This window comes from Rattus rattus, chromosome 2, assembly GCF_011064425.1.
Source record: "Rattus rattus isolate New Zealand chromosome 2, Rrattus_CSIRO_v1, whole genome shotgun sequence".
Classification (NCBI taxonomy): domain Eukaryota; kingdom Metazoa; phylum Chordata; class Mammalia; order Rodentia; family Muridae; genus Rattus; species Rattus rattus.
In genome coordinates this window covers 165,355,215-165,368,892 of record NC_046155.1, presented here as the reverse complement: position 1 = coordinate 165,368,892, position 13,678 = coordinate 165,355,215, and the positions used below count along the sequence as shown (strand labels likewise).

Sequence of the window (13,678 nt, the reverse complement as noted above, 5' to 3'; positions counted from 1 at the left end):
CAGCAATTGGGAGGCAGAGGCAAGTGGATCTCTGAGTTAGAGGTCAGCTCAGAGCGAGTTCCAGGTCAGCCAGGGCTACACAGAGGAACACTGTCTCAAGAAAACAAAACAAAACAACAATAAAAATAAACCCCACACCAACCAAACAAAAAAATACTTGAGTACATACTCAATATTAAAAGCATTTTTATTTCCAGATATACCTTTAACCCCAGCACTAGCATAGGAGGTGGATCTCTGGGATTTCAATGCCAGTCTGGTTTACATAGTGAGTTCCAGGCTAACCAGGGCTTACAAAGTGAGATATTATTTAAAAAATAATAAATACAAGTATTTTTTATTTGTTCTGGCAAATGCTCTACTATTCGCCTATAGTCCTACCCTTTACTTTATTATTGCTGTTATCGTGCATGTACCAGGACATGTATGTTGAAGTCAGAAAACAACTTTGTCCGTTTCTCTTTCTACCCTCACATGGCTCTGGGGATTGAACTCAGGTCTTCAGACTTGTGTGGCAGCACCTTCAGCCATGGCCAACTAATGACCCCCCACCACTTCTTTTTTCTTTTCTTTTCTTTTCTTTTCTTTTTTTTTTTCTTTCTGAGCTGGGGACTGAACCCAGGGCCTTGCGCTTGCTAGGCAAGTGCTCTACCACTGAGCTAAATCTCCAACCCCGATTTTTTCAGAACAGGGTCTCACTGTGTTGCCCCAGCTGCCTCAAACTCCGAGACATTTGCTTCAATCTGCCTCCTGAGTGCTAGGCTTAAAGGCATGTGCCACCTTGCCTGGTATTGGTGTGTAGTGTGTGTGTGTGTGTGTGTGTACATTGTTAGAGGTCAAAGGACCCCTCTAGGGGTTATTACCCCTAGGATCTAGGGATCAAACTTAGGTCAATAGGGTTGACCTACCCACGGAACCACCTCATTCACCTAAACCCTGGATTTTTAGAGAGAAGAATGATTACGCAGCCCAGGCTGGCCTCAAATGGAGTTTTTGTTTTGTTTTTTAAGATTTATTTATTTTATGTGAGTACACGGTAGCTTCAGACACAGGAGAAGAGGGCATCAGATCCCATTATAGATGGTTGTGAGCCACCATGTGGTTGCTGGGATTTGAACTCAGGACCTCTGGAAGAGCAGTCGGTGTTCTTAACTGTTGAGCCATCTCTCCAGCCCTCAAATGGAACTGTTGATCCTTTCTCATCTTCCTTGGTTCTGAGATTATAAGCATGCACCACGATCCTAGCCAAAATTTAAAAAAAATTTCTGTGTTGGAGGATTTTGTCTGTCTGTCAGTCTGTATGTCTGCACACATGGTGCATGCCTGGTGCCTGTGGAAACCAGGTGGCAATGGATCCTCTGGAAATGGAGTTAGGGATGGTTATGAGCCACCATGTAGGCACTGAGAACCAAACCCAGGTCCTCTGCAGGAGCAGTGAGTGCTCTGAACCGCTGAGCGTCTGTCGAGGCCCTGCCCCGAATCTCTTTAATAGCCTCCAGAACTGGCACAGCACCTTCATTCTTTAGTATTCGGGTGAGGGACGCAGCACAGCTCTTCCATTTTGCAGAGAAACAGAACCTCCAGAGAACAGGCTCTTGGGGGCTATGCTTGAATCCAGAGTTGAGTGAGCCATGAACCCCTGGGGAGATCACTGATCCCCTAACCCCCAATTCAATCATCCTCCAGCGGCCTGAAGGATCCTGTTGGCCTTCTTACCCCAGTTTCCTTTCCCCGAGGTTGGCCCCTCCTGTCTCCTGCTTCTCTGTGGTCCCTAGCCCTGGACCTGCTTCACCAGCCTGGGGCCTTGTCATTGTGTCTTTCCCGACAAGTCTCTCACTCCTGGGTATCTGTGTCCTCCATCTCTCTGTACCTTGCTTACTCCACCTAGCCTCCTCCATCCCTAAATCTCTGCTTGCTGTGTCCTCTGTCCTTTGCTTTAACAATTCCCTTTTCCTTTTACTAGTTGCAGGGAAAAAAAGGGGTTCAGGGTAGAAAAGACTGACCACTGGGAGAAGGGAGCTTAAGGATTTGGGGGCTGAGTAGTCCATTCCAGGTGGCAGGGGGCTAAAGGGCATTTCCTGCCAGGGAGGGAGGCCCTCACCCCTGTGGCCAGACTGGAAAATGTGACGTCAGGGAGGGAGTTGTAAAGGGTGTGGGGAGACAGGAACAGAAGAAATTTGACACCTCTCCGAGTGATCTTCCTGGAGTGCCTTGGCATCGGCTCCACCCTCAAGCCTCAGTCTTCCTTAACTTGTTCTGATGGCTGTGTCTCTGGGAGACCTCCATACCTTCTTCCTACACCTCGGCTCTGCCTTCTAGCTTGGGCCTGTCTGGTTTTTATAAAGTGGCAGGCTCTGGGCATTTCCTTCTGAATCTTTTTCTTTTTCTTTTTTTTTTCTTTGGAGCTGGGGATCGAACCCAGGGCCTTGCGCTTGCTAAGCAAGCGCTCTACCACTGAGCCAAATCCCCAACCCCTCTGAATCTTTTTCTTACTTTCTTTTTTCTTTTTCCCCTTCTCCCCTTTCTTCTTGAGACATGGTCTCACTTTGTAGCTCTGGCTGTTTTGTAGATAAGTAGACCAGGCTGGCCTCCAACTCACAGAGACCTTCTTGCCTCCCAGTGCTGGGTCTCATTCTGTGGAACCCTTCCCAGTTTCCCTTCCCCATCCATACGGGTATATGCCATCACCCTCAGCTCAGGAATTTTTATTTTGTAGACTTTTGAGACAGGGTCTTGCTATGAAGTGCAGACTGGCCTTGAACTCATGGTGATCCTCCTGCCTCAGCTTCCCAAGTGGCTTCTCCTCACGTATCAACTCAGGCTTCAAGTTTGAAGCTATGTATAGACCCCAGAGACACAGATAGCTTGTAGATTTGGAAAAGGAAGAGAAATGGAAACCCAGAAGCCTTCAAGAGACGCTGAATAGGGCTCAGCAGAGAGACTGCACACACCTGGGGCCCACAAGGTGATCAAGATCAGGTGAAGAGTCTCTGAACCAGAGATCGCTGTCCACACTGGGATCCTAACACTTGGGAGACTGAGGTGGAAATGTAAGCTTACCCCAAGTTGGGGATACCGAGCTAGCTTATACCAGACTCTGCCTCAAACCTCACAGGAGGGAATTTCTCCTTCAGGATGTCTGCATCCTAAGTTGGTTCCTTCCCAATCCATAGCCTAAACACTCCAGGCTGTCTGGCTTGCGGGCCATGGAGACAGCTTTTCATGAGCTCTAAGAGTAGCTGGTAATCATAGAATCCCCAGCATTGCCCAGATCCTGGGTCAGATGAAAGCCTGCTAATGTGGCTGTGCATTCTAGAAGGGAAGGGCCTAGATACACCCAACACCTCACCTCAGTGCCAAGAGCACAGGCCGGAGTCAGAAACACGGATCCAAGCTATGCTTGGCTTTGACCTTGCAACAGCCCCTCTTCCTCAGATGGAATGGGCTAACATTCACCATGCACTTGAGAATTTAGGAGGCTAGAGGCTGAGGGTAAGGCTCTGATGGTAGGGTGCCTACCTAGTATACACAAAGTCCTAAATTCCCAGCACCCCATACACTTGGTGTGGTCCCGCATACATGTAATCCTAGAGACTCGAGTCTCCCCTTTTAAAACAAGTTCTTGCTATGTAACCCAGGCAGGCCTCAAATGCTTGCTCCTGGAATATAGCTGTAAACCACATCCATGTTTGAGGCCAGCCAGGAACATACAAGATCCTATCAGAGGGAGCTGGTGAGATGATTCAGTGGACAAAGATGCTTGCTACCGGTCTGATGACCAGTTTGACCCCTAGAGCCCACATGGTGGAAGGAGAGTGCACAAATGCACACACACGTGTTTGCACGTATAACACACAGAGTGAAAACACCCACCACGAGAAGTAATGGCCATATATACTAGATGCTCAGCACTGTGAATCTGCGTGTTCACCCAGTAAACTTTCCAAGCTCAGGTGGGGTGAGCCAGGCCCTGTCGGCTAACAGTTTCTAAGTCCAGTCAGAGATGGAAATGAAGGTAATTTATTGAAACTGGTTTTGGGAGAGGTGAGTGGACAGCTGGGGGTTTCCCACAGACAACTGTTGGAAGAAGCTAGCGCACGGCCGGGTGGGAGCGGGTGCCTAGCCACAGACCCTATCTGAGGCCCAACTTTTTCTTTTCCTTCTGCTTCTTACGGACCACATCCAGATTCCGGTCCTTCCACATGCTTTTGCGAAGCTTGATGGGGCGTGAGCCCACGTACTTCCCTGTGGGAACGGAGGGTTCCAGGTCAGACTTGGAGGTGAGGCTTCCACCACACCCCCCTCCCCAGGCGAGGCCTCACTCACCATTCATCTCACGCATGGCACGCACATAGTCACTGGGGTCTTTGAAACTGACAAAGCCATAGCCCTTGGTTTTGCCTGTGCGCTTGTCACGGATCACCTTCGCCTTAAGGAAGGATGGGAAACGGCTGAAGGCGCGTGCCAAGATGTCATCATTCACCTCATTGCCCAGATCCCCGCAGAAGATTCGGAAGTCATCTGGGGTTAGGAGAGAAGAGGTCAGAGTCAGAGCATCCCCCCAAGTGCTCTCCCATCCCCAGCCCCTGCCCAGAGCCTTCAGTTAGAACTGGCAATGCAGTGGTGAACCCTGTGTCAGGCAGCCTCACGGGTAAGCCTGGGCCCTTTCTCACAGAGGCAGAGGGATCCAGTTACTGCCTGAACTCACATCAAGAAGAGAGCTGGGAGGAGTTCAGGCATTTGGTCTCACCCCGGTGTCTTACCCTATTTTCCCTTTGAAATAATAGGTTGTTATGTAGTGCTCAGGCTGGCCTCAAATCCCGTGTGCTGGGAGTCCAGGTGTGAACACACCCAGCCAGTCTATACCTTTAACCTCGAACAGCATAGCCTTCCCTCACCTACAGTGGTCACTTCTTTCTACAATGAAGCCTCAACTGCCTTAGCTTTAGTCTTTCCTTGGTCCTTTGAGCCTCTGGCACTCACCAGCCTCCTGGGCCACCTCTGAGAGTCTGCTTTAACCCCATATTGACATGGGAACACACTGCCTGCCCCTTCTCCAAGGAGACCTCCATCACCACTCTGGGGCTCAACCATGGGGCCTGCACCTCTAGTAGGCATGAAATCACTGTCTTCTTTCATAGAAATAGGGATGTGAGATGATCGAGTGAACTGCACCAGGCCACAGCCCTGTCCCAGGGAACCAGGCAGCAGCTGAGGGCTGGGGTGAAGGTAGTTTGCTTTGTCCGCAGCTACGGCTGAGGCTGCCTCATGGCTTCTGAGGTGAGTAAAGATACTATCTGAGAGTAAGTTAGGCTACCCCAGGAGGAAATAGTCTGACAACCTATTGTGAGATTTTTCTAGCAAGGCCATTGACCTAGCAACTTAAAATATAAGTCAGGCGTGCTGGCAAGACCATCTTCATAAGAAAACGGTTGCAGAGGTGCGTCCTGAAACCAAGTGTCTACAGGAGGGAAGGGTCTCACTCTGTAGCCCTGGCTGGCCTTCAACACCCAGAGTTCTATCCTCTGCCTCTCCAGTGCTGAGATCAAACCATGAACCACCTGGCCAGGCCGGCGAACTTACTCTTCTCACTTCTTAAAAGCAAGCTTCCCGCTGAGGCTGACAATCTGGACAAGGTCTGCAGGGGCCTTCGAGCAAGCAGAGGTGCTGCCAGGCTGTCCTCTGCCCACCTAGCTGCATGTTCTTGAACCTGGGCCAGCATGCGGGAGGATGCTGGCTGCAATCTAGACACTCTCTCCAGGTTTACATGAATGGTTACTCATTTATTCGGGTTTAGGACTTAGTAGCTTTTTTTTTTTTTTTTTGGATTTATTTATTTATTCTATATAAGTTCACTGTAGTTGTCTTCAGACACACCAGAAGAGAGTGCCAAATCTTATTACAAGTGGTTGTGAGCTACCATGTGGTTGCTGGGATTTAAACTCAGGACCTTTGGAAGAGTAGTCAATGCTCTTAACCACTGAGCCATCTTTCCAGACCCAGCTAGCTCCCCCCCCCCTTTTTTAAAAGATTTCTCTCTCTCTCTCTCTCTCTCTCTCTCTCTCTCTCTCTCTCACACACACACACACACACACACACACACACACACACACACACAGTTACTCTTTTTTCAGACAATTTTCAGACACACCAGAAGAGGGCATCAGATCTCATTACAGATGGTTATGAACCACCATGTGGTTGCTGGGATTTGAACTCAGGACCTCTGGAAAAGCAGTCAGTGCTCTTAACTGCTGAGCCATCTCTCCAGCTCCAGCTAGCTTCCTTTTTAAAAGAAAAAAAAATAGCTTTTTTTTTTGAGACAAAGTCTCAGGATGTAGCCCTGATTAACCGGGAAGTTGCTATGTAAACTAGGCTACCCTCAAACTCATAGACATCTGGCTATGTAGCTCTGGCAGACCTGGAACCTACTATGCAGATTAGGCTGGCCTTGAACTCCAAAGATCTGCCTGCCTCTGAAGTGTGTCATCATATGTGGCCTAAAGTCTTTCTTTCTTTCTTTTTTAAAGATTTATTTATTTACTGTATATGTACTCATATACTGTAACTGTCCTCAGACACACCAGAAGAGGGCATCTGATCCCATTATATTACAAATGGGGTGTGAGCCACTATGTGGTTGCTGGGAATTGAACTCAGGACCTCTGGAAGAGCAGTCAGTGCTCTTAACCACTGAGCCATCTCTCCAGCCCAAGTTTTTATTTCTTAAGTCCAAGAGTATGTGTCTGTGTGGGGAAAGGTGCCCACGTGAGCGCTGCTGCTCCTGGGGTCTAGAAGTCTCAGATCCCCCGGAGTTGGAGTTACAGGTAGTTGTGAGTGGCTTCGTGTAGGAACTGAACTGAGATCCTCTGCAAGAGTAGTAAGTACTCTCTCACCACTGAAGCATCTCTCTACCATCAACTGAACTTGGTCGATTTTTCTGTGCACTATTGGGACATGAACTCAGGGCTCACACACGCAGGCAAGTGCCCCACTACTGAGCTGCATGCCCAGGCTCTGTAGGCCAGGCCAATCAGAGCAAAGAAGAGTAGAAGCTGGCTTTATGTGAAGCACCTGTGTATGTAGTTTTAGCATCTGGGAGGCTGACGTAAGACATGATGAGAAGCTCAAGACTGGCCGGAGCCAGACAGCTTGACATACACAAGAGCAATTGTTTTCTTAGCTGTTCTAACAGTGTCACGACATACAGAATGTCTTCCTTAGGTGCAAAGTCTGAGGTATTTAACAAAATAGGTGGGTGGGAGAGCTGACCGCACCCTGGGTTCAATTTGGCCCTGCATAAACTGAAGAGTGGTGGTACATGCCAGCCTCACATGAAGAGGCAGAAATTCAACACCTTACTTGGTTACATAATGAGTCTGAGGTCAACTGGGCTATGTGAGACTCCACCTCACAAAACAAAAATAATAATTCAACTCTTATGTCAAACACTAATGAGGGCATGGCATGACTTTGAGAAGGCAGGTCCTATCGATGCTTGGCATGCGCATGGCCTTGAAACCCATCCCTAGCTCTGAGTGCTTTCGTGTGTGTGTGTGTGTGTGTGTGTGATACATGCTGGGGGATACAGGAAACCTAAACACACAGGAATAAAGCAAATACAGCAAAATGTTAGCTGTGGAATCTAGGTGCCAGGTAGGTTACTCACTGTATCACTATGTGCTTTAAAAGCTTTCTTCTTTTTTTTTTTTTTTTTTTCTTTTCTTTTTATCGGAGCTGGGACTGAACCCAGGGCCTTGTGCTTGCTAGCTCTACCACTGAGCTAAATCCCCAACCCCTTAAAAGTTTTCTTATAAAGTAGAAACAAAAATCCATGTGACCTTCAGCAGGCCTGGTTCCCCACGAGGAAGGGTCTGAAAGCCCTTGGTAACAAACTGGGCACAGCGGCTCACACCTGTGATTCCATCACTTAGAACACTGAGCCAAAAGGATTGAAAGTTAAGGCCAGCCTGGGCTACAGAGACACACCAAGCAGGCCAGCCTGGGCTACAGAGAGAGACACACCAAGCAAGCCCTAGAGCCCAATTATGCCCGCCACTTCCTACCATGAGGAGAGTCCCACCCTCCAGGCAGTACGGAGTCACTCTGCTTCCTTTTCCGTTGGTGGCCCTGAAAACTCAGTGCAGCCTGTTCTTGGATGGGCAATATACAAACTCTCATTCTGGCCACTCACCGGCATCCCACTCCAGCAGGCTGGGGTCCTCCCAGCTGCTCCCTGCTGCTGTACGAATGCAGCGTTTCAATTTCTCTGGCTTGCCCTTCTTCTTGTCTTCACCCAGTGGCTCTGGAACCTACAGGGGGAAGGGAAGGCTGTTGGAAGTCTTCTGCTCTGCAATGCCTCCAGCCATGGCACCTCAGATTCAAGTACTAGACCCGCTTCCAGATGTGGAGTGTAAGGGGCTGCCTCTCCCCTCCCCGACCACCCTCTGGTCAGAGGACTGTGTTCTGTGTGTGGAAGCTCATGGGCTCCTGCTTTCTCCTGGCCCTTTCTGTCCCCTCTCTGCACATTCCCTGCTTACCTCTAGGGCCATGAGGCCAGGAGGTGGCTCAGGCCGAGGGGGCCGAGGTCGTGGGCGCAGAGACAGGAGCTCAGGAATTCGAAGTGGAGGCAGGAGGCCACGGACCACCTCCAGCGGGAGGGGCAAGGGCTCGGGCTCAGGCAAGGGCATGGCTAGGGCCAGCGGGAGGCTGGGACCAATGACTGCAGGCCCGGCTGGGGCTCCTCCTGCCCCCACAGCCACTGCTGCACTAGCTTCCTCCAGCCCAGCCGCTGCAGCCACTACTGCTTCTTCCTTCTCCTTCAGGCCTAAACCAAGGCCTAGGCCCAGATCTCGAGGAGCTGCTGGCTCTTCCTGTGGGCAAGGGGAGGGCGTGAGGGATGGGTAGCTCACAGGCTTGCATTTTACTACCTTGTTGTGTACGAAGCAAGGGCCTGGGAGCCAGGGAACAGTGAGCAAAGAAGTAAAGTAGCTGGAGAGGGAGAAATGCAGGCAGCAAAGGAGATGGTGAATGCACATAGGTTAAAAAAGGGCAATCAAAGGAAAGCAGGAACACATGGAACTAATCCACAGTAGGCGTTTCTCCTCATCGTGAACGCTCCTGCATAGGAGAAAGCTGGGCATGGTCCACATGCCTCATCACTTGGGAGGCTATGAGAGGCAGGAGATTTACGAGGTCTAGGCCAGCCTGAGCTACATAGCAAGTTACTGTCTCCAAAGAGCAAAGAAAGCCAAGGTGTTTTTGTTCTTTGTCATACAAAGAAATAAAAGAACAGGGGTACAAAGATGCAGAAGCAAAGTTGGGGAAAGAAAGACTTAAACCTTTAACCACAGTAGTCAGTGTCCACTTACCAGGGGAGGTCTCAGGGCAGCCATAGAACCCAGGGGTGGTCCAGGTGCCCGAGCCATTGGTGGTAGCATCATGGGTGGTCCAGGAGGCCCAGGCAGAGGGGGTCCAACCAGGGCCTGGTGTGGAGGCCTCAGGGCCATAGGTCGGGGGCCGCCAGCTGCAGAAGAAAGAGCAGAATCTGTCAGGGTGTTAGTGGGGGTGTCCCATGGCTTGGGAGAAATTGCTTGGCAGGGATCATGACCCTGGCCCCTCACCTGCTCTCTGTAGCACGTGGGGGACGAAGGCAGGACGCAGGATAGGGGCCCTCTGAGGGGCCACAGCTGTGGGAGAGAGAGATGGGGGTGTCATGGGGGAAAGGGACACTTGGGACAAGGTGTTTGTGTAGGTATTCTGAACACCCCAGCATTCCTGGAGAAGAGGCTGAGGAGCATTCTAGAAGATGAAGTGGTTTTGCCGTTGATCTACTCAGCACACTGAGTGTGAGGATTTCCTGTGGGTCTGAGCCTGCTGGGAACTGCTGGGAACTGCTAGGAATCCAGCAGACCACACAGTCCTTTGGTGCTCTTGGTCCAGGATAGGAGGCAAACCATGCACTGCCAGAGAAGGGCAGCCCATGGAGCTGTCAGAGGCAACAGCATCCTGACCCAGCCAGTGGGCAGGGGGCTTGCAGGAGGGTGGGGGAGGACTAGAGGTCTTCTGGAGAAAAGGACCCATGAACTAGGACCTCAGGATAAGGAAAGTAACAAGCAAAGGGTGAGTAGAAATATCACTGCCATGGAGAGCATTCATAAGGAAAATCTTTCCCTTCTGGTATAGGAGGTATTCCAGAGGATATGGATGGGGTTGGGGATTGAGCCCCAGGAGAAAGACTGGGAGGCATCATAACAGCCTTCCTGGATGAGCCATGGTATCCTTCTGAGGGCGCAGCAGGATAGGGGGCTGGGCAAGGTGACCGAGTCAGACTTTCACTAACTTACTAAAGAATAGATGTTAACATTTGTCAGACACCATCGGACAAAAAGGAAGATGCAGAGAGAGGGTAAGTGTAGTGCCCAGGAGGCAGACCCAGGGGACTTAAGTTGGTGCCAGCCTGGGCTGCATAGCAAGGTCTTATTTCTAAAGCCAGAGGCTTGGAGCTAGCTTAGTATAGAGCACACTCTCGGCCCTAGGCTCATCCCCAGCGCAAAAAGAGCAGAACAGACTAATACATAAAACACAGTGAACAAAATTTTACATTCAACTGAGAACACATCTCATCACATATTCTCACAAGTAATGTCACAAAACCCAGCAGTATGTGACTGTTTGTAAGTGTGGGCAATGGCTGGCGGACAGGAAGGTTTGAGAGTCATAGCTGATTGACACGCAGCAGAAGAGAGAAGACCCCTTGACTTGCTGACATCTCAGCCAGGCTTGGAACTCCTGAATGAGCTGGGGCATATGCCTCTTCATGGAACCAGGTCACAAAGCATCCTGACCACCAATCTGTCTCCCCTCAGTGGCTGTATGTCATGTTTACTATGTGACAAAGCTTGCTTGTCAGAGGAAGGAAAAGATGACAAGCATAGTAAGCAAACTGAAGAGCTTGCTGGAAGGTGCCACGAGTTGGAGAGCCTTGTCAAGATCTGTAATGACAAGTGCAGTGCTAGACTAGATCCCAGAGGATCGGATTGAGTGCAGTGACTCGAGACAGTACAGAAGGACATGGTCAGGGATGTACTATACAAAGACAGTTTCAGGATGGAGAAAAGGATCTACAGCAGGGCAGAGCCAGAGTTCCTAAACCTAAACGAGTGGCCAAAAGTGCGGTCGTGGTCCCCAACCTACCTGCTCGCCTCAGGAACATGGCCTCTCGAGCCTCAGGACTGTCCAGGTGACTTCGATCAGCAGGGCCAAAGCCAACTGTGGGGAGGAAGAGATGAGGATGGTGGAAGGCAACCTCTGGGCACCCCTTTTTACCACTCTGCCTGAAACAGGGCCCCTCATTTTCTTACTTACCTGGGCCCACAAAAGGAGGGCCTCCCACCATGGGAGGAACTACTGTGGCTGCAGCAGCTGCCCGGGCCTCCAGGGTCTGTTGGACCTATTGGGGAGAAGGCGTCCTGGCTCAGAGATGCTGGCTCCCGTGGTGGGCTAATACTTTTACCCTTTGTTCTATGTGGCTGGGGAGCAGTCATGGTCAGCTACCAGATCTCCTCACTGGGGTGTCTGGAGCCACACTAAGTAAAGCTGTTTGTGTTGGTTTTGTTTGTCTTTCAAGACAGGCTTTCTCTGTGTAGCCCTGGCTGTCGTGTAACTCCATCTGTAGACCATGCTGGCCTCAGACTCACAAAGATCCACCTGACTCTGCCTTCCAAGTGCTGGGATTAAAGGCATGCTCCACCACCGCTTAACAGCTTAAGCTATTACGATTAATAGCTCCCAGGATCAAGGTCTCTGACTCAGTTTTCCTATAGTACTAATCTCCAGTCCAAGAACCTGGTCCCTGTCATTTCTGAGAGCAGGTATGTTCAGGGCGAGGCTGCAGACCCCACACTATCTCAACTGATGCTGACTTGTCCTCCCTGTTTTCCACCTCTGCCTTACCTAGATTATTAAACTCTTCCATCTCCTTGAACTCCCCCTTGCCCTCTCTAGTATATTATCCGGATAGCGAAAGCCACTTGCTTAACCTGTAAGGTGGACCATTACCACCCACCGACTTAGAATTCTCTAGCAGCTCCTCATTTTCAAAGTGAAAGCTAAGAGTCTTGAAGGGGCTCAGAAGACCCTGCTAGATCTAGCTTCTATTACTGTCTTAATCTTCTCCGTGTTCCCTTTTGTTCTCTCCTCTCTGCTGGTGAATGAACAAGACGACCACTTTGTCTCAGTCTTGGTACGGATGGCTTTTTGCCGGGGATAACATCACTCCAGACATCTGCATGGTTTCACCATCTCATTTATATCCTTGCTTTACTAATACCAAACCAAAAAGGCCTTCCCTGACTGCTAATAACTCTGCCCTCCTTACCACTTTGTAAGGCCAAAAAAACCAAGAACTTCTCTGTATTGTTTTCTCCTATACACCCTCTACTTAAAACAGTGCCTAGTGCAGAGAAGGCACTCAAGACCTGCTTTTGAACCCCCCCCTTCCCCCAATACAAGGGATTGAACCTATGGCTTTGGCATGCCAGGCATGAGATCTGCCACTGAGCTGCATCCCAGCTCACCTAATAACTGTGAACAGAATTAACAAGTTTCTTCTGCTGGTGTTCATTTAAATAGTTCCTCCCTCTTTCCTTCTTTCCACAGCTTCTTCCTGACAGCTGATTGTTAAGCACCCGGAATATTATCAACGAGGCTTGGGAATGACTTAACACAAATATACAATTTACTATTATTTTGGTTGTTGTGGTGGTGGTAGGGTTAGAAAAATAGGGCTCTGCAGAGGCTAAGTGCTCTACCACTGAATTACATCCCAAATTTGTGAGTAAAAACTTTATACAGACAATTCTACCACTGCAGAAAGTTCTATCAGACAGAATGCTGTAGAACACTAGTTTCCAATGGATTAAATGTACTGCCTTGTACTCTGAGTCCCTGGCCCTTAAGTTATTTGTCATGCCAGCCAAAACGTCAATCGCTCTCCACAGATAGACCCTTATTGGGATCAAACCATTGTGTTCTCCCAACTCATAAGCTGCAGCTCCCGCCTTACCTGTTGATATGTGTTGGTGGCGATAATTGGGCGGATCACAGGTGCTGGGGGAACCTGCATCGCCTCCACTGTGGGCACCGCAGGCACAGCAGTTGGGATTCCGGTCACCGGAGCTCCCAGTACTTCTTGCTCAAATCTGGGGGTGCGGGACAGATACCATATGTCAACTCTTACTAAGCCTGAGGCGCTGGGTACTTTCCACAGCGCCTTCATCCCAACCAACGCCTCCCTCCCGTCCCTCGGGTCCCACCGCCCCTTATGGAACCACATCTCAGGCTTCTGAAAACCTGGAGGCTGCAGGGTTGAGTGGGTTTGCCCGGAAATAGCTTTTATTTTTCCTACTCAGGGCCTTACAGGGCCATCTCCGCCTCCATTTCTTTCAAGCGTTCCTCGCCGCTCTTGCCCGGGATGCCGACACCAGGCCCCGGGACCACGGGCCCTCCTGCCACCGGGAGTCCCGGAGCTGGTCCCGCTCCGGCCATCGCTGATGCCATGGCCTTCGCCGCTCTTTTCAGCCGCAGCCGCGGGTTCTACGGTCGAGTCCCTGTCCCCTCAGGGTGGGAGCCGGCCGATGACGTGTGGATTACCGCGACGGATGCGCTGCGTGAGGAC

General features: G+C 50.2%; 1 protein-coding gene across 2 annotated transcripts; it reads right to left on the bottom strand.

Moving 5' to 3' along the window:
• Positions 1-4,000: 4,000 nt before the first annotated feature.
• On the bottom strand, positions 4,001-13,678 carry Rbm42 (RNA binding motif protein 42). Of its 2 annotated transcripts, XM_032893923.1 has the most exons (10): positions 13,421-13,678; positions 13,067-13,202; positions 11,368-11,452; positions 11,197-11,271; positions 9,624-9,689; positions 9,372-9,547; positions 8,541-8,873; positions 8,195-8,312; positions 4,327-4,521; positions 4,001-4,245 (listed from the first exon to the last, which is right to left on the bottom strand). In XM_032893923.1, exons 1-10 carry the CDS (start codon positions 13,558-13,560, stop codon positions 4,133-4,135), a joined length of 1,437 nt encoding a protein of 478 aa, XP_032749814.1. In that variant the 5' UTR covers positions 13,561-13,678; the 3' UTR covers positions 4,001-4,132. The 2 variants fall into 2 exon arrangements, with proteins under 2 accessions (XP_032749814.1, XP_032749815.1); XM_032893924.1 differs by lacking the exon at positions 9,624-9,689 and having other exon boundaries at positions 9,372-9,526.

Bases quoted from the DNA above. Each gene is read 5' to 3' on its own strand.
- Rbm42 (XM_032893923.1), bottom strand. From the start codon at position 13,560: ATGGCATCAGCGATGGCCGGAGCGGGACCAGCTCCGGGACTCCCGGTG. The intron at 8,874-9,371 runs GTAAGTGGACAC...CCTTGCCCACAG, and splicing joins CTGCCCTGAGACCTCCCCTG to GAAGAGCCAGCAGCTCCTCG. The intron at 4,522-8,194 runs GTGAGTGGCCAG...TCCTAACCCCAG, and splicing joins CCTGCTGGAGTGGGATGCCG to ATGACTTCCGAATCTTCTGC.